This window comes from Petaurus breviceps, unplaced genomic scaffold, assembly GCF_028583685.1.
Source record: "Petaurus breviceps papuanus isolate PSGF00001 unplaced genomic scaffold, PetGlider_PUasm1.0 90775, whole genome shotgun sequence".
Classification (NCBI taxonomy): domain Eukaryota; kingdom Metazoa; phylum Chordata; class Mammalia; order Diprotodontia; family Petauridae; genus Petaurus; species Petaurus breviceps.
In genome coordinates, this window is record NW_027187342.1 from 12,139,305 (window position 1) to 12,159,984 (window position 20,680).

The 20,680-nt window shown below is 38.3% G+C and overlaps 1 protein-coding gene across 3 annotated transcripts in view; it reads right to left on the reverse strand.

The window, feature by feature from the left end:
- Positions 1-635: 635 nt before the first annotated feature.
- Positions 636-20,680, reverse strand: part of COMMD1 (copper metabolism domain containing 1) — a 274,646-nt gene continuing 254,601 nt past the window's right edge. For all 3 annotated transcript variants that reach the window (XM_069069020.1, XM_069069022.1, XM_069069021.1), the window contains exon 3: positions 636-859. In XM_069069020.1, coding sequence (XP_068925121.1) covers positions 752-859 — 108 coding nt within the window. In that variant the 3' untranslated portion in view covers positions 636-751. The remainder of the gene's footprint in view (positions 860-20,680) is intronic.

Below are 20,680 nucleotides of genomic sequence, written 5' to 3' on the forward strand. Positions count from 1 at the left end.
AAGCTAAAACATAAGGCTAACCCAGAGTTGGCCCAAATGCCTGACTCAATTTCAAAATTTTCTTGCATTTTCTTCAGGTCCTTTGTATTGGATATAGCCTAAGCTTGTGGCAGACTCCTTTAATGCTTCTACATAGCTGGACCTGCATTTTGGGGGCTACTTTGGAACTAGAAAAGACCCCAATGTAAGATGCTAGATCAATGGTAAAGGTACTCAATGAAAGCCCTCAGTGGAATCCATATAACAGATTTTCCCTTTAATCTTCCTTTTTTCTGCACAGTTTATCATGGATACATCATTTGTCTTAAAATTTTCTTAACAGCCTTCCCTATCCATTAAAACAAACTAGTAGAGTGGGCAGAGTTTCTTAACTTATGTTCAACAGACTTCCAAAGGGTCTGTGGAGAGATTTCAGTGGAGTGCATGAATTTCTTTAAATACTTTGATAACTGTATTTCAATATAATTGGTTTCCTTTGTAATCCTACATATTTTACTTTATGCATTTAAAAACAAGATACTGAGAAGTGGTCCAGTGGCTTCACCAGATTGCTCAAGAGGTTCATGGGGAAAAAGAACCCCTATTCTAGAGCATCTCCCCTCCCCTCTCCCTCTAAGCAAAACAAAAAGGCAACATTCTACTTTGAGAATTTAATGCAGTGGAATGTCATACAGAAAACAGATAAATGGTTAGAACTCAGTGGTGGCTCCTGTCGCGAATTTCCTAACTTCTCCTGAAATCACCTCCATGTTTAGACTGGGTTTGTCAGGGTGCTGATACTGTCTTCCACCTCAGTGAGCTTCTTCAGGATTTGATTGAGCTTGACTTCATCAAATTCCAAACACAGACATTCAGATTCCTAGAAAACATAAGGGGATGCCATTTTAAAGGAACAAGTCTTAGGAAGCCTACTCAAGTCGACAGGTATATTATTACTGTATGCCAAGTACTGTGCTAAATGCTGGGAATACAAACAAAGACCAAAAAAAAAAAAACCCAAACCCAAAACAGTCCCTGATCTTAAGGAGCCAATGGGAAAGCAAATATGAAGACAATTGTATACAAACATCAAGGTAATCTTAGAGTGAAGGCACTATCATTAAGGAAGATGGAGAAGGGTTTTTTGAAGAAGGTGATTTTAGCTAAGATCTGAAGAAAGTCAGGGAAGCTAGGAGGCATAGGGGACATCCAGTGAAAATGCATGGAGTTGGGAGATGGAGTGTCTTGTGCAAAATATGGCAAGGAAGTCAGTGTCACTGGATTACAGAATAATATATGGTGGTGAATGAGGTGTGAGAAGACCAGAAAGGTAGGAAGGGGCCAGGCTCTGAAGGATTTTAGAGGGTGATATATTTAAATTTGACTTTATATTTATTATATTTTATATTTGATTCTAGAGGGAAGAATGAGCCAATATAATTTATTAAATAGGGGTGAAGGGATGATTAGGCAATACACAGGCACACTAGACTGCTTAAGGCCAATTATGGCAGGTTTTTTAGGATCTAAGACCTTGGCACAGAAGTCTGAGTGTCCTTCCTAAGGACACATTTTGGATGACTCAGTCTTTTTTATTCAGTGAAATGATTACACATTGGTGTATGAAAGTTAAACTGGGCTTCTTACAATTATGAAAGCAGCTACATTACAGTATAGAGGAAAAAATGCTGGGCAGGAAAACTGGGTTCTGGTTATAACTCTGTCACAGATCAGTCATGTTACCTTGAGAAGGTCTCACAGACTCTCTGGGCCTCAGTTTCTATATCCAGAAAAATCTAGGGTTGAACTAAATTATCTCAAAGATTTCTTCCAGTGCAAAGATTCTCTGAGTCTATACTGTAAAAATTGCATAGAGATAATGTCCAGGAAAGGGATAATAAGGTCCTGAACTAGGGTGATGACAGTGAGAACGGAAAGCAAAGACTGTAGAAGCAAAAGATTTTGGAAGTAAAATTCTCCAGGCTTGACAATGGATTTTACATAAGGGAGGAGAGAGGGGGAAGAGTATAAGGTGAATCAGAGGTCTCAAGCACGTGCAACTGGCAGAAGGGAGGTCCTATTAATAGAATTAGGAAAGTTAGAAGGAGGCTCTGGTTTTAAGGAGAAAAATAATGAGTTTTAAAATATTTTCTGAATTTTTAACTATGCTAACTATATGTTTCAGGATTTCAGAATCCTGACATCAAATGGTCAATAACTGAAGGCATTGGGAATGTTTAGATTTGAGAAGAAAACCTGGACAACCTAACTTTCTCCAATTCTCAGCTAAAATCCCACCTTTAGTAAGAAGCCTTTCCAGGTCCCCCTTAATAATGCTAGTGTCTCCCCTCTGAGAATACCTCTAACCTATCCAATTATTTCTTGCTTGTACATAGCTGTTTGCATGTTGTCTCCTCCAACAGAAGATGAGGACAAGGACTGTTTCCACCTTTCTTTATGTCCCTGGCTATTAACACAGTGCCTGGAACATAGCAGGCACTTAAACATTTACTGACTTGATTTGAATACGGAAAGCAGAATTAGGATCAAAGAGTAGAAATTACATGAAGATAAATTTCAGCCTAACTCAAGGAAGGACTTATCAACAACTAGAGCTATCTAATTATGGAAAAGAGTGCCTCAAAAGTAGCTGTCGCTGGTGGAGCTGAATCAGAAGCTAGATGACTACTTGTTGGGAATGTGATAGGAAGAATGCCTGCACTGGGTGTGAGGGAGATAGGAATGGATATGAGCACCTTGCCTACGATTCACAGTCATTTCAGTAACACTCTAGGTATTCTCTTCAGAAGCATGCCAAGAAATATCTCAGTGTTTCTTTTATCTCTTAAACTGGGGATTCTAAATATGCTTGTGAAGAATGCTTTGCTAAGGTTTCCTACAAATTAAACAGCCGGAAGCCTGGATTTTCTAAGTTTTGCCCCAGCGCTTTTGTATAAGTTTTTCAAAATCTTCAATAAGGTATTAATAACTAATGTCATAGACTTCTGCCCATTCACAAACAGTGACCAAGATGTTTGGGAACCATTTTGTATACTTATAAATAACTAAGACAGTGCTTTTAAAAATAGCAACAACTATTTTTAGCCCTTGAATTTCCTTTCATCCTTCCATTCTGAATCTCTGACTTGTTTCCCTCTGCTGTATAACTAACCAAGCAGGAGAGTAAAATGGCTGAGATATCAAGGAATGAGGCATTTGGGATCAGTGACAGCTTACCTTTTTTCATTTATCAAATGCTTGGAATTAGGTCTTATGCTCTATAGAAGGGATACACATGTCACATGCAAACAAAAGTGAAACATGCAGCTGAATAATTAGATCATAGGCTCTTAACCTGTGTTCCATGAACTCAAAAATATAGTACTTTTATAACTATATTTTAATATAATTAATTTCTTTCATAATTCTATGTATTTTATTTTATACATATAAAAATATTATTGTAAGGAGGGGTTCATAACCCCCAAAAGATTAAGAATCCTTGGACTAGATACTAGACCCTAAGGAAAATCAAATCACAATTTCAGATCTCAGATCACAGTGTCTCCCATTCCCTCCCCTATTTTATAAAAATGGACACCCAGGGAGGTCAGGTGATCTGTCTATTTCCCACTTGTCAGTGGGAATTGAACACGTTTGTGGACCTTGACTTCCTTGAGAGCAGGGACTGTCTTTTACCTTTCTTTGTAGAGTACAGTGACTGGCATGTAGCAGCTTAATAAATGTTTACTGACTGACTGGAAAGCAAAATCTCTTTATTCCCAATCCACTGCTTTTTCCACTCATATCATACTCTCCTCTCAATCCTACGGGAGAGAACTGTGCTGTTGTCCAGTCGTGTCTGACTCTTCATGACCTTATTTGGGGCTTTCTTGACAAAGATACTGGAGTGGTTTGCCATCTCCTTCTCCAGCTCATTTTACAGATGAGAAAACTGAGTTAAATGACTTGCCCAGGATCACACAGCAAGTAAATGTCTGAGGCCAGATTTGAGTCTTCTAGACTCTGGGCCCTATGCTCTATTCACTGTACAACCTATCTGCCTAAGAATGGTACTAAGTAAAGGACATACAGTTAAGCTTTTCTTGGACAGTTTCTAAGCTTCAAGACGTTGAGGTCAGGAGTCCATTTTGCAAAAAGCATCCTGTGCTGTTGTAATGTTGCTGACTCACACTGTGAGTGAACCAACACCCCTCCCCCCAGGGAAAACTGCTGAAAGCAAAAAGAGCCTCTTTCCTGAAACACTTCCAAAGGGAGGGAGGGAGAAGGCAGCTTTCGTTGGCTAAGGGGAATACATCAGCTCTTCCCTGTCTGTGTGTTGGAGTTAGAAGGGGCAGAGGAGTGGTCTAAGCATCACATTCTAAATCAGCTTGGGAACATGTCCAAGTTTCCATTTAATCCAAAACAAAAACCAATTTTAAACAAAGGAAGAATATTAATAATAGAAGTAGCTTATGTGCATAAGGGGCTGTCTCAAAGACTGAACTCATCCACCAACTCCAGTCAGTTCAAATTAAGTGAATGAATTTAAGAATGGGTCCCCAAGCTTTGAAAGCCTGGGGTTCTTTTTTTGGGTCTTAATGAGACATTAAGTTGGACTTAGACACAAACACACATTTTTTCAGCCTTTGATCTTTGTAACAATTGACTATAAATTAATAACTACATGGAACTTAACATATTCAGGAAAAAGGGAGAAATAAAATATTCAAGAAAAAGTATGAGCTGAATATTCTACTACTGTGGAAAACCAGGTTAAATAAAAAGGAATTATTCTGTTTCCATGCATTTGGAAAGAAATCAGGGAGATCTCATGAGTGATCTGTGTCACTAGAGGGCTACACTTTGTAGTTTCTTAAGAACTCAAATCAGTCGTTTCCTTGGCAGAAGTTAATATCAAGAGAGTTCAGTGCTTTTCCCCCTCCTCTTTTGGAGTGGCCCCGTGGGCTCATAAACGTGTTCAGTTCCCAGAATGGAAACTTGCTCTACTGATACAGATCAGCAACTTGTCTGAAACTTCAAATCTTAGAATCCCCTGGGACATATGGAGATGAAATGATTTGCCTGGGATCACCCAGACAATGTATATGTATCACAGGCAGGACCTGAAGCTATCTCCTCCTGACTCTGAGAATGGTCTTTCATCTGCTAAATTCTGACATCTCTCAGGGGCTCTTTTTTTTTTTTTTTTAAAGCAATCGGGGTTAAGTAACTTGCTTAAGGTTACATGGCCAGGCATTTCTGGGTGGGTGCTAAGTGTCTGAGCCCAGATTCGATCCCCAGGTCATCCCGACACTGGGGCCGGTGTTCTTACTTGCTGTGCTACCTGGCCGCCCCTTTCAGGGACTTTTTAAAGCAAAGTGTACATGTTGGGAGGAGGGAGAGGAGAGAGAAGTAGGGAGGGAAGAGTTGAATATTAGGAAGAAAGCACAAGCTACATGCATGTGGTACTTCAAAAGTCCAACAGACCTTAATCTTTCATATACTTTCACATACTCACAGGCTTTAGAACATGATTACCTCCTTACAATGGAGGACTAACTTTCAAGTTGATGCTTCCTCAAATAGCCTAACTTCCCAGTTCCTTAACTGCCTCAAGTTCTACTCCATTCTATTTCAGCCACACACAAAGATGGTCGATCCATAAGTCAGCAAATATTTATTACACACCTATTATGTGCCAGGCACTGTTCTAGGTGAGGGGGATACAAATGCAAAGAATGAAACAAACCCAACATTCAATGACCTTTTTATAGTATATATATAAAATATATTATAATAGCATTTATATAGTGCTTAAACATTCTCAAAGTGCCTTACAAATATTACCTCATATTATGCTAACAACTCTCGGAAGTAGGTGCTATTATTATCCCCATTTTATAGAGGCAAAGAGAGGTTAAGTGATGTGCTCAGGGTCACATAGCTAGTAACTGTCCATCTGATGCTCAATTTGAACTCAGTTGACTCCCAGTCCAGCACTGTGCCACCTAGCAGTATAAATATAAAGTTAATAAACACATATATAAACACACAAAAGAATTAAATGCAAGGTACTTTTGAAGGGAGGGCACTAGCAGCTGGGTGGATTAGGAAAACTGTGTTCTAACGGAATGGTCACACTGGATTTCATATTACCCAAAAGTGTTTTACCTTCTTGATCAATAATTTTGATATTCCTCCCTAATTATAACCTTATAGCACTCCATGATTCCCCCTGAAATCACTCCTTCCTCCTCCTATACTTCTTCACTCTCATCAGGCCATCCAATTGCTCCATTCCTCAGGGCTTTTTCATTTTCCTCTCTTTCCAATCTAAACCTTATAGTTGTACAATTAAAATCCATGCTATCTTCTACTCTCAAATCCTTCACTCCCTTCTCCTAGTGATGCTTATCCCCTCCCAAACCATAGTCTTGCTTTATTATCTCTACCTTCCTTCCTCATGGCCTCTCTGCAGCCTCTGACTCTGTTGATCACTCTTTCCTCCTATATACTCTCTATGGGTTTCGGTGATACAGCTCGTTCTTGACTCACCTATTTTAAAGCTACTTCCCTGTCTTCTTTGTTAGCTTGTCATCCAAATCATGCTCCCTGACTTTAGGTGTACCTCAGTGCTTTGTCCTTTGTCCTCTTCAGTCTACATCCTCTCATTGACCTCATCAGGTCCCAGGGACTTAATTATCTTCTCTTTGCATATGACCCACAGTTCTATATGTCCAGGTCCAGTTTGAATGAAAAATGGAGATCAGTCAGCATTTCCATAATAAAAATTTTTCATCATCAATGACAGTGGAAAACGTACATTTGGATTCTACCCCCTCATGATATAAGAATGCAAAATAGCACTAAAGAAGATGAAGATGGTAAGAGCAGATGGACCACGTGAAATGCACACACAAAAATCCATGCCAAAGGCAACATGATTTTAAAAGAATTGAGGGATCGATTTTTAAAATATCTTAAAGAGGGAAGGATACTGAACAATTAGGGGGAAATCATAGATGGCATAGACAAAAGGGCTTTTTGAGAGCTCACTGCACTAGCAACTCACATTTCTATTTTCTCATATCTTTAGAAAAATGTATAAAAGTAATCTACATGTGTTGAAATTATCCTTGATGAAAATATGTAAATACAACAGGTAGGCTTTCACTAGCCATTTTCTGCAGAAGACTACATCTTCAATCACATGATTATATGTAGAAAATATAAAATCTGGTAGTGTATATTGATTGTTGATGATTAAAATGGTGTTTGACTTGATGGAGCAAAACTTAGCCTTAAGAAAATTTTCCCTCAAAATGCTATCCACATCTTTCTATAATGATGGAAATGATGGAAAGAATTATGGAGTCTGAATGCAAATTGAAGCATACTATTTGCTCCCTGTTTTTTTGTTTTTGTTTTTTCTTTCTCATGGTTTTTTCCCTTTTGTTCTGCTTCTTCTTTCATAATATGACTAATGTGAAAATATGCTTAATATGAATGTATATGTAGAACCTATTATAAGATTGCATGCTGTCTTGGGGAGGGGGGAGGGGAGAAAATTTGAAACTCAAAATCTAACGGAAGTAAATGCTAAAAACTAAAAATAAATAAATAAATTTTTAAAAAGAAAGCTTTCCCTCTCCATAGGATACTCCATGGATATGGTGATTACACGATTCCTTGATGCAAGTAACCACAAAAATAACTTAGTTCAACAATACTTTGATCAGCAATATCAAGCAAACATAAAACCTAAGTGGATGCTTATCAGTGATATCAGTGTCATTTTGATCACCTCCTATGTAGAAGCCAGAAGGAAGCTGGATTCCTTATCAGTGGGAAAGTCCTCTAGAGGCCTTTTTGTCACTAGCATTGTCCTGGTTGCCCCCAGAACACTGCATGATCTTCTTAATGCAATCCACAATCAGTCAAGGGATAACCCCCCAAATCCACAGAGGAACAAATTGAATGAAGTGAGAATGCCTATTGTGCAGAGAGTCTACCAACTTATTTATCTTGAATAGGCACCAGACAAATAATAAAATGCACCCAGAATTGAATAGGAGGAAGAAAGTTTAGATGGACTCCATTTGGGAAACTGCACAGCACTCTCAATTAGCGTCTTCTCTGACACCAGACCCATTATTTTTTAAAACACTCTGGTGATGCTATATTGCTGCACATCATGAAGCACTATAACTTCTGAAAAAGCACAACTGCTGGTGAGCTAAAGGATGACAGAAAAATATATCCTGGGTAGAAGAAGCAGGTACACCACAACACTAGCAGTCTACTATACACAAGAAATGATGCAAAAGAAGGATCACGCAGCATTGCAAGGGTAAGCAAATGGACTGGACGTCACTGGTACCCATGGAATGTTAAAAGATCTAGAAGACGACCTCTTACATCAGGTGGACCCCCTGCAGAGAATTCATGAGGGGGGGCGGGAAACAAATAAAAATTATACAGATGGGTTACAATCTGAACCAAGGGAAGGAGGAGATCATATACCTACTGGAGTGCTACGACCTTTTGGGGGTAGACAATACAAGTATTATTACTATCTTTTTTTTTCAGATGAGGAAACTGAGGCTCAGAAAAGTTTAGCGACTTGCCCATACTCCACAGACAGTGCGTCAGAGCCCACACTACTGGAACCAGATCTTTCGACTCTAATCTCAGTGCTTTCCCTATGACAAAGCATTGCAGCTGACCAGTCCCTGGGCCTCTTGCTTCCTGGAGGAGTATCCTTTCTACTCTACACATTCATAGCATCATAGGTTAATAGAGCTGGAAGGAACCTCCAAGGTCATCTAGTCCAAACTCCTAATTTTACAAAAGAAGAAACTAAGGCCCAATGAGGTTAAGTGACTTGTCCAAGTTCATATAAGTAAGCTGCTTTCTGCTCATGTTTTCTGTTTTCTTCCTCCAACAAGGTACACAAAAGTCATTCAATAGTTTTTTGTGAAACTATGTCTGACAATGAACCAAGATAATTCCAAAGGACCTATAATGAAAAATATTATCCACCCCCAGAGAGGGAACTATGAATGCCAAGTGAAGCAAGCTTTTTTAAAACTTTATTTTTCTGCCTGTTTTCTTTTGCAACATGGCTAATATGGAAACATATTTTACAGGACTCACATGTGCAACTGATATCAAACTTCTTGTCTTCTTGAGGAGGGGGGAAGGACAGGAAGGACAGAAAAATTTGGAACTCAAAATTTTTAAAATGACTGTTAAAAATTTTTACATGTAATTGGGAAATATTTAATGAAATAAAAAATCTCAACAAAAAGAAACTATGTCTGAAACTGTATTAAGAAGGATTATCATAACCCTGTTATTCCAACAAACTATTTTGCAAAGAATTTAAGGATTTATTGCAAAAGAGACATTGGGCTTTGTTCAAGTTTTGTGTTTGTTTAGGATGACCTAGAATGAGGTGGTCAAACTTGTTGTTTATCTTGCCAGTGGCAAAAGACTGAAAAAAGTCTCCAACACCTGAATTTTAAAAAATGAAAAAGAAAGTCACCTTTCCTTTTCTTGGTCTGACTGGAAAAGAAGTAGGAGAATCTAAGGAACTCCAAATACCTGTTATTTAAGTATCTGGGCAAGTATTCTTCAACTCAATAAATGTTTATTTAGTACCTTGTATGTACAAAGCATTGCAGAACAGTTCCTGCCCACAACAAGCTTACATTCTATTGGAAGGGAGAATATATATTTATATGAGTAAATATAAAATATACGTATGGAGTAAGAAAGGACCAGCAACTGAAGAAAATCAGGAAAGGCCTGATGCAGGAGGCATCATGTGATGAATCCTGAAGGAAGCTGAGCCAGGGGTTCTAAGAAGCAGAGAAGGAGGGAGTGCTGTCAGGCGTGAAGTGTATGCAGCCTGTGTAAAAGCAAGGAGGTGAAAAATGGAGTATTATGTATATGGCACAGCAAGTAGGTCAGTTTGTTTGGAGTGTAGAGTACTTAAGGGGAAGAAATGTGAAATCAATCTGGAAATAAAGGTTGGAGCCAGATTGTAAAGAGCTTCAATGCCCAACAGTGTAATTTATCTTTTATCCTAGAGGCCATGAGGAACAACAAAAACTTCTTCGGCAGGGAATGACACTCCAAGCCTAGGCAACAAGCATTTAAGTACTTACGATGCACCAGGCACTGTGCTAAGTGCTGGGGATACAAAGAAAACAAAAAACAATGCCTATCTTTGTCAAGGAGCTCACAATATTTTATACATATACATACATAAAATTGCACGCACATATGTACAGGTGTGTATGTATATATGTACGTATGTATGTATAATACACACATATATACACAAGGTAAATTTGGGGTATTCTCAGAGGAAAAGCACCAATATTAAGGAAGATAAGGAAAGGCTTATTGCAGGATTTTAGCAAGGACCTGAAGTAAACCGGAGAAGTTAGGAGGTACTGATGAGGACAGAGAGAGTTCCAAGCATGGAGGGCAGTCAATAAATGTGCCCAGAGTTGAGAAATGGAACAACCAGAAGGTCAACGTTACTGGATTGAGGAATATGTGGCGGAAGGAAGGTATAAGAAAATTGTAAGGATAGGAAGGAGTCATGTTATAAAGAGCTCTAAAAGCGAAACGGGATTTTATATTTGATCCTTAGGGAGCCACAACAGGAGTGGAGTGGGGAAAGGGAAGTGTGATGGTCAGATCTGCACTTCAAGAAGATCCCTTTCATAGCTGAGCAGAGGACAGACTAGAGAGGGAAGAGATGAGGTGGGGAGATTCACAGTAGGTTAACTGCAGTGATTCATGCATGAGGTGACCAGACCAGGATGGTGGCAGGCAGTGTCAGAGAAAAGAAGAGAGTGTATAAGAGAGTTGTAGTGAAGGTAGAATGAATAGGCCTTGGTAACAGATTGGAGAGAGCAATGAGTCAAGGATGAAAATGGGGAAGTTAGGAAGAGAGGAGGGTTTGGGGAAAAGATAATGAGTTCAGTTTTGGACACTTTGAGTTTAAAATGTCTTTTAGACACTCAGTTCAAGCCATTCAATAAGCAGTTGAAGACACAAGAGAGAGGTTACAGTTGAATAAATAGATATAGGCATCATCCAAAGAGAGATGATAATTGAATCGATGGGAGGTGATGAGATCATGAAAAGAAAGAGGACAGAGGCAGAAGTGAAAAGGGCCTAGGGCAGAGCTCTGGGAACCATCAAAGTCTAAGTGAAGGGCCACTGATGATGACTCAGGAGGATTTGAAAAGGGGTGGTGAGAAAGCTGGGAAACTGCTAGACATCATGAAAACTGAGGGATGACAGAGGATCTGAGAAGAAGGGCTGTCACTAGTGTCAAAAACCAGATAAATCAATAAGGATGAGGACTGAGAAAAAGCCATTTGATTTAGCTAAATTTGGATTTGCTAAATTTGGAGAAAGGTTTTCAATTTCCTACTTGTATAACTTGGCCCTAAATTGTTTGTTTGTTTAATCTGTAAAAGGGAGGTTTCGATTAAATGACTTCTAAAATCCTCTCTAGTTCTAGTAGTCCTTTCTAGTTTCTAGTAGAAATGATTTTTGATTGATACTGTTTTTAATGAAAAGGATTAGTTACACCAACTTGAAACCAAAAGAAGAGCAGTACCGCTCAAATTGTGGAGTCAGGAGCCATATTATAAAGGGAAGAAGTCAAGGAGAGATGAAACAGTAGAGGTGATGCATGGAGACGACTTTTTCTAGAACTTTGACTGCAAAGGGGGAGGAGAAATGTATGATGATGTCTTGAGGGGATGACAAAGTCAAGTTCTGTAAGGATAAGACACACTGATTGTGTTTATATGTAGCAGGAAAGGAGCCCATGGGTAAGGAGATATTGAAGATTATATAGATTGAGAGAAGAGCAGGGAAGTGGTCAAAAGGACAAGATCCCAGAGGAGATGTATAGAGGCTGGCTTTTGTAAGGGGTTTAGAAAGGTATAAGTGGTGAAAAGGCTGAAGGGTGATCGATTATAGCACTGGTTATCAGAGTATGGGTGTAAACAGTGAGGAAAGTTGGATAGTGGTCAAATGATGAAAAAATATACCTATACTAAGAAAGACTGGGTATCCACAGGGTATATAGCAATGAAAGTTTAATGTTTAGCATAATTGTTTTAAACTAGCTAAATAAATTATATTTGATAGAGATAAATATAACTCTTATAGCTGAGTTAGAAAAATAAACTTCATAAGCACAAGAGGGGGAGATGTGGCTAACAGATCATCTGAGCAAAAAACTAGGGGAGACTGTTGGATTTCAAGTTCAGTATTAGTTAATAGTGTTAGAAAGCAACTAATAGAGTCACTGTGATCTCAGACTACATTAAGGTACAGTTTCTAGGATAAGAAGGTGAAAGTCTCACTGTGCAGTGTTTATGGCTAAAACACATCTTGAGTATTATGTTCAAGGTTCGACACCTCATTTAGGAAGGACATGAATAAACTATAAGGTATACAGATAAAAGCAACTAGAATAGTGAAGGGTCTTGAGTTCATATCATATGAGTATCTTTGTAGAAGTGGGAATGTTTAAGGTGGAGAAGAAAGACTTAGTAGGATATGATAGCTGTCTTCAAAAGAGCTGCCATATGGAAGAAAGATTATATTTGTTCTCCCAGGCCTCAGAGAGCAGGATGAGGAGGAAGGGTGGGAGTTTCAAAGAGGAAAATTTAGACTTGATGTTAGAAAGAACATCCAAAGAACCAAGGCTTTTGAAAAGCAGAATGAAATGCTCTAGGATGTAGCGAATATCTGTTTCCCCTATAACTCCTCATCCATCCAAGCAGAGGTAGATACTAAGGTCTCTTCCCGCCCTATGGTTCTGTGTCTCTTACAGAAGGTAATCAACATATCTGAAAATTTTTCTTTCTGAGATGCAAAACCTGAAGTCACAAAATTATAAGAAGAGATCACTGAGAGGTCATCTAGTCCAGTGGTATCAAACTCGAACAGAAACTAGGTGTTACTAATCGCTACATGAGGATCCCTATGGGCAGCATGTTGACTTAAGTTTAAAAATATATTGTTTTCTGTGCCTTCCTGCATTTTAATTTATTTTGTTAAGTGTTTCCCAATTACATTTTAATCTAGTTCGACAACACTTGGGAGGGCCTGCAGGCTGTGTCTGATACCTCTGATCTAGGTCATCACTCTGCTTTCAGGCAGGACCACAATAAAGCACTCCAAACCAATAAAACCAAATCTATTTGTAAAGACCTCTAGAAAAGGATAATATATAACCTTTCTAAGTTAATTCATAAACCCACTTAACCACGGAATCAGACATTTTTACCCATTGTCTAGCCTAAATTTGTCATGCTTCAATCTCCAACAGAGACAATGTCTGCTTATTTTAGTCTACATAAGTCTTTCAAACGTTTGAAAAAATTATTACATTGCCCCTCAGCTCTCACTTCTCCACACCAAATGACAGATCTGTATCTATTATGAGAGTGGAATTTTTTTTTGGCTTGAGAGAATAAAAGAATCTAGTGGCATATGATAGCTGTCTTCTTACATTATAAGGACTGTCTTGCGGAAAACAATGAAGCTCCATAAGCAGAACTAGACCTAGTGGGTGAGATTTATAGTGAAGTGGATTCCAACTTAATAAGGAAACACTTTCTCAAAAACTCAATGCACTGCCTCAAGAAGTAATGAGTTCTCCATCACCGAAAGAGATCAAGCAGAGGCTGGATGACCACAACTCCTATATTAGGTGAGAGATTGGACTGGATGACCACTAAGGTCACTTCCAACCCTAAGATTCTATGATCTCATTGCCTAGCCCTGTAAACATGCTCTGAGAAATTTTCCAGGATGACAACTTTGCATTAGTACAACTTGAAAATAACAAAGCAATGAGGAATTATGATTTGTTAGACCCAAGAGGCAAGCCAATTAAAATAACTGTCACCGACATCAAAATACATTTCCAATACAGTTTCCACAGTCACGTTAATGCTCTTACAAAGTTCTCATAAAATTTTATCCTTTCTTTATGGGTCAGAGTTAACATTCTGATGCAGCTTTGGAAAGATTTATCTCGCTTTTTTTTCTTTTTTTTTTTAATAGGAGGGGTGGGATGAGGGTAGCAAAGAATCCTTCTGAATACTGCTAATTCTTTTTCAATTCCACTGGATCTACCACTTTGAAATTTTGACCAAGCTTAGAGACCCTGAGCAAATGGCTAACCCTTTCTGAGTCTATTTCTTCTTTTTACTTGTGTCGTCTACCTCACAGGATTTTTGTAGGAATCAAATGCATGGAGGTAAAGTACTTCACAGTCATGCAACTTTGTAAATAAAAACTCTCATTATCATTCTTGTTGTACTTAAGGACTTTGTACACAACTAGACATAGTGGGTAGTTCTTATTTCACAAAATTGTCCTCTAACTTCATTTCTTAACTTCAGAGGAATTCTGTGCCAAGCATAAACTTTCACAGTAAGACTTACCTTCCAAGTTATTCTTCCATAAATTTATACTAACCTCTTGACTTGAGAGTCTTCTGGAAATCTATTTCCTCTATGTTATATAATGATTTTAAAACTATGATTAATGTCTAGAGTAAGGTAGCTTGTTATCAATGCCAAAATCAGAAATGGCTACTTGGAGGTCAACAAGCCTTCACAAATTTTAAGGACTGTTTTATGGGAGAAAGAAATAAGACCAGTGGGTATGAATTACATGGAACCAGATTTCATTGCAATAAGGAAAAACTTTATCACATTAAAGAAGGCCTGAAGAAAGGTTCAAGTCATGATAAATGTGAAGAACTTAGAAAAACATGAGAAGGCACATGAAATGATGCAGTGAAGAAGGCAAAGTCAAAAGAACCATACCTACAATGACTACAATGTACAAAAGTCAACAATGAGGAGCAACAAAACTGGTCAAAGACAACAGTAAATGTCAATGCCCTATTGTTACATTTAAAGGATCTGTCTCTTCTGTTAAGTATTGATTAACTGTTTTGGAGAAATTTACTTTGAAAGTAATGTTTGGAAAGTGTCTGTTGTGACAAATTATATTGGAAAATTGAAAAATTGAAAAAATAAGCTTTAGATGCAAGAGAGAAAGGGTCAAAATAATTTAAGGCTATAAAACAGTTCATCATTCATTTACCTGAATGTTCTACTTTTGGAGTTAGAAAAATCACATTGAATACTCAAGTTAAAAGAGATTTCAGAAACCAAAGAGTCACCAATACCTAAGCAATCACCTCTACAATATCTCCAAAGGGATATCTCAGCCTCTGTCTAAAGACCAACAGTGGGGAAGCCATGGAAATGGCCCTTTCTACTTTTGGATAGTTCTGAGAGGAAGTTTTTCCTTATATCAAATCTCAATTTATCTCTTTGAAAATTCTACCCATTGCTCCTAGTTTTGCCCTCTTGGGTCAAGCAGAATAAATCCAATCCTTCTTCCACAGGACAGCTCTTCCAAAACTTGAATACAGGTATTGTGTAGAGCAGGGGTGCGGAACCTTCGGCCTTAAGGTCACATTTGTTCTGAGTCCCTGGCTTGGGCCTTTTGATTGAGTCCAAGTTTACATAACAAATCCTTTTATTAAGGGGATTTGTTCTATGAAGCTTGGATTCAGTCAAATGACTGTATTTGAGGACCTAGAGGGCCACATGTGACCTTGAGGTGGCAGATTCCCCACCCCTGGTGTAGAGCCTGCCTGAATATTCTCTTCTCCAGGCAAGCTAAATATTCATTCCCAGTTCCTTCAAATGATTCTTATTTGGCATGAACCATTCTGGTCACCCACTAGCAAATCAATGTCTTTCCTAAATAGCAGTACCCAGAACTGGACACAACACTGTAGATGATGTCTAGTGTAATAGATACAGATAGATATATCACTTCCTTATTTCTAGAACTTAAATCTTCTCTCTCTCATATCGTATGCCTAATAACTCAGTTATCTGATTGATTCAGTGGACCCAGAATCTCTTGAATTTACCCCACTGTTCCTAATTATGTAACTAGACTACTAAAATAAGATTCTATTCCTTCTCCTTCAAATCCATCCCTTATATAGCACCAGATTAATATCCTTAAAACAGAGATCTAATCACGCCACTCACTTTTCTATTCAAAATCCTTCACTGGCTATTGCCTATCAAATAATGTCCAAGTTCCTGGCCCTGCTATTCAAGGCCTTCCACATCTTGATGCGTCCCTGCTTTTTCAGTCTTATGCCCTAGTACTTCTGTCCATGAAGATCACACTCCAGCTAAATGAGACCATCTGCTGTCACTTGTTCATATCATTCTCTACACCCTCCCCATTATTTCTGCTTTTTAAAATGCTATTATTCAAGACTAGCTCAAATACTACCTTTTCCAGGATACCTTTCTTATTTTATGTTTTTTAGCATACATGTATTTTTAAGGTTCTTTCCTCACATTAAAGTAATTGGGAGAGTAAAACAAGTAGATTAAAAAAAAAACCCAAACCCCTTGGTTTTAAATTAGGATATTAACATTCTAAGGTTATGATCTTAGATTAGTCTTTACCTGTAGATACCTCAATTTTTATTATAAATCTACCATTTTATTCTTCACTATGTCCTTATTGTCATGCTTCCTTCGTCTTCTACCAATGATCAAGACATCAACAGTACATCACTCCATGGTTCCCTCTTTCCATTGGAAAATTCCTCCCAGAATCTCCATTTTGGGGATGTGCTGAGACCAGCCATCCTTCACTCCTTTCATGGCTCCCTCTACTCCTGAATTTCCAAGTTTTGCCACTGTGCATGTGGGCACTTTCTTCCTGCCTCCTCCTTTCAGTGACTTTTTATGGTTGTCTTTCCTACCTTGAGCAGAAGATCTGTCTTGCATTTTACTTGTATTTGTAATTCCTAGAACTTAGAACATTGCCTGGCACACAAATGCTTGTTGTTGACTTGTTATATGCAAATACTGATGATGATTTAATATAAATTATAATAACATGGCCTATAAATGCAAAAAAGATCTGGATAATATAGGCCATAAATGTTAAAAGGACATGTGAGCTGGATTTGGAAAGAAGGATATTCTAAAATGGAGAAGAAGGAATTCTAGGTTGGAAAATAGTACGAGCTTTAATGACAGAGAATCCAGAAATGCTGCTATAGATATAATATAGTCCAATTTGGTTTGAACAAAGGATTAATTTAGTAATAAGATTTGAGGAACATGTGTTATACATAGCCTTGAATGACAGGCTAAGAAGTTTCAATTTCATTGCAAGTTGGGAGGGTGCATTAGAAGCTTTTGAAAAGAATGTTTGCTGTTTTATTTTAGGAAGATTATAGTGGGAAAAAAGACTTTTGGAAGGATGGGAAACTGAATCATATAACAATGGTTTATGTGCATAGGTTCCATACACTACAGTCTCTCTTTAAGGAAAATGGTCATAAGACCACCAAGGGCAATCACATAACAAGGCATAAATTGCATATTGAGGTCTGATGTCAGGAAAATATTTCTAACAGAGCTATACAAAAGTACCTTAGGAGATAGTAGGTTTCCCCTCACTAGAAATCACTTTTAAATTATAATTTATTTTTCAATCAACAAAAATCTGTTCTGCCCTCAACACCCTTGCCCTAATTGAGAAGAAAAATAAAACATCTACAAACATGCATCAACAATCAAAAGAAATTTCTACCTTGACCATGTCCAAAAAAAATGTCATTCTGTGCTCTAGTCCATTGCCTCTTTAAGAGCAGGTGGGTAGTATGTAGTTAGTTATTATCATGATCAGAGTTCCTTATTCTTTCAAATTTTTTTATCTTTATCATACTGTGGTTTTTGTATAAATTGTTCTCCTAGTCCTGTTCTCTTTACTCTGTATTAGTTCATATCAGTCTTATCAGGTTTCTCTGAAACCATCTGAACCTTCATCATTTCTTACAGCAAACTAGTATTGTTATCACATTTATATACCATAACTTGCTCACCCATTCCCCAGATAATGGGCACCCCCTTTTATTCTCATTCTTTTCCACCTCAAAAAAAGCTATAAATATTTTTGTATTTCTTTAGAGTTTGTTTTGCTCAAGATTAATCCCTTCCCCAACCCCACCTCCTTTTATGTATTGTTATATGTTATATGTAATATATATGTATTTACATACTCTGATCATATGAGATAATTTCCCCTAACATTCCTTTCTTCTTCCCCTCTCTTTCCATTTTTCTCTTAAGATCATCAAGACATAACAGAACCACTCCCAGGTCTTGTCTAATTAGACTCTCTCTATGACCTCTGTTGATGACAAGGTTCAGAAATGACAGATGTATCATTGCCCCCATGTTAGAATTTAGTCCTTTATCACTATTTGTTAATATTTATCTTTTTATGTTTCTCTTCACTACTCTGTTTGCATTTCAAATGCTTGGAATTCCTCTATTTCATTAAAGATCTATATTTTCCTCTGCAGGATTATATTCAGTTTTGCTGGGTAAATTATTTTTGGCTGTAAATCCATATCTTTTGCCTTCTGGAACATTGTATTCCAAGCTTTCTTCTCCTTAATAGTGGTGGCTGCTAAACTGTGTGTGATCCAGATTATGGCTCCTCAATACTTAAATTCTTTCTTACTGGTTACATTTCTTTGACCTGGAATCTCTAGATTTTGGCTATGATGTTCCTGGGAGTTTTCATTTTGGGGTACCTTGTAAGAGGTAACTGAGAGATACTTTGCATTTCCACTTTGGCTCTAAGAGATCTAGGCAGTTTTAAGATTTATGGAAATATAATGTCTAGGTTCTTTTTTTTTTTGTCTTGATGTTCAGGTAGTTCAATAATTCTTAAATCATTTCTCTTTGATCTGTCTTCCAGGTGCCTTGTTTTTGCTATGCTTTTCTTTACATTTTCTTCTACTTTTTTAGTCTTCTTTGAGGCTTTGTTTGTAGATGTTTTGGAGTCATTCTCTTCCGGGTTGGTGCTTTAAGCACCCCTCTCACCTAAAAGTTTTTTATAGTAGCATTCTTTTTTTAGTTTGCTCATTTTCCCAGTCTACTTCTTGACTTCTGGACACTTCTGGAAAGAACATCTGGGCTGCTCTTGTTGCTACTTTCTCAGTGTATTGAATATTATATTATTCTAGATCTCATGGACAGTCCGCTCAGACTGACCTTTCAAACTTTCAGTGTTCCCCAAGTGTTCTGATCCAGGGCAAAATTTTGCTGTCCTACTCTCTTAATCTGAACTCTATAAGTTTCTGATCTGAGTTTGGGTCTGGGCAACAGTAGACATTGCTGGATTCAGCCCCAGTTTGCCAGTCAGAAAACTGTGCTTACTGGTTCAGAATGACTTAACTGTGAGCTTCCCTGGTTTAGGATTCTTGCCTTGGTTATTCCTCTGAAAGCTTCAGATTGGGCTAGATGTTGGAACTGCGATCCTGCTCTCCTCCTGGGATCAGAACCATACTTCTACTATCTTCTGAACTTTCTCCTCATTGTCTAGAGACTACAGACACTACTTAACCTGGAACATAATCCCTGGGCATAGTCTGCCCTAGATTGGTGACCTGCAACATGGTAGTGAATGACAAAGCTTCCAGTTGGCACCTATTCCTATCAAAGCGCACCAGTGTGGGTCAGAGACCTCCTTTTGCCCTGGTATACAGCCTTTTCTTTTTTTTTTCCTTTTTTGGAGGGGGAAGGCAGGGCAGTTGGAGTTAAGTGACTTGCCCAAGGTCACATGGCTAGTAAGTGTTAAGTGTCTGAGGTTGGATTTGAACTCAGGTGCTCCTGACTCCAGGGCCAGTGCTCTATTCACTGTGCCACCTAGCCGCCCCTATGCAGACTTTTCTTGGGCCCTACTCGACTTCTCACAAGTGTCTAAAGACCTCTCTTTTCTCTTTCTATGCCAACTTGGGCTGGAAAAATGACTCGCTGTGGCTTTTCCTCAATTTCCCCATCAGGATTCAATCTGCCAGATCTGTTTGGAGGAGTTTTGGAGGGAGAGAGGGAGTTCACTGTGCTGCTTCCTGGTACTCCACCATCTTGGCTCTGCCTCCTTCACTACAAGTCTTCAAAAAGAGATTGGATGACCACTTATCAATGCTGCAGAAGGAATTCCTGTTCAGATACAGGTTACCTTAGATAGCCTCTGAGATCTCCTCTAATGCAGAGATTTTCTGATTCCGATTCCCCAAGTTAGAAACAATCTTTCCTTCCTCAGTCTTGTGATAGCATTTTGTCCTATTCTTTTCTTTTTCTGTACTATTCTCCACCATAGATATTACATATCTTTTTGTTATATACCTACTCTATGATCCAATGACACTGGCCTCCTGACTGTTCCTAGAACATGGCACCCCCTCTCTTGGCTCTGAGCACTGGGCTCTGGCTGCTGCTGATCATGCCTGCAATACCAATTCATCTCCACCTTCTGGCTTTCCTGGCTTCCTTCAAGGCACAACTAAACCTTGCCTTTCCTGATCTCCCTTAATGCTAGTGCCTTCCCTCTGTTCATTATCTCCAGTTATGCTGTTTTCCACATTTAGATTATGGGCTCCTTAAAAGCAGCATCTGCATTTTTGCCTGTCTTTGTATCACCACTGCTTAGCATAGCACCTCACACATAGTAGGTGCTTAATGTTTACTGACTTGCCATATATAATACTACAGATTTGCACCTGTGTCTG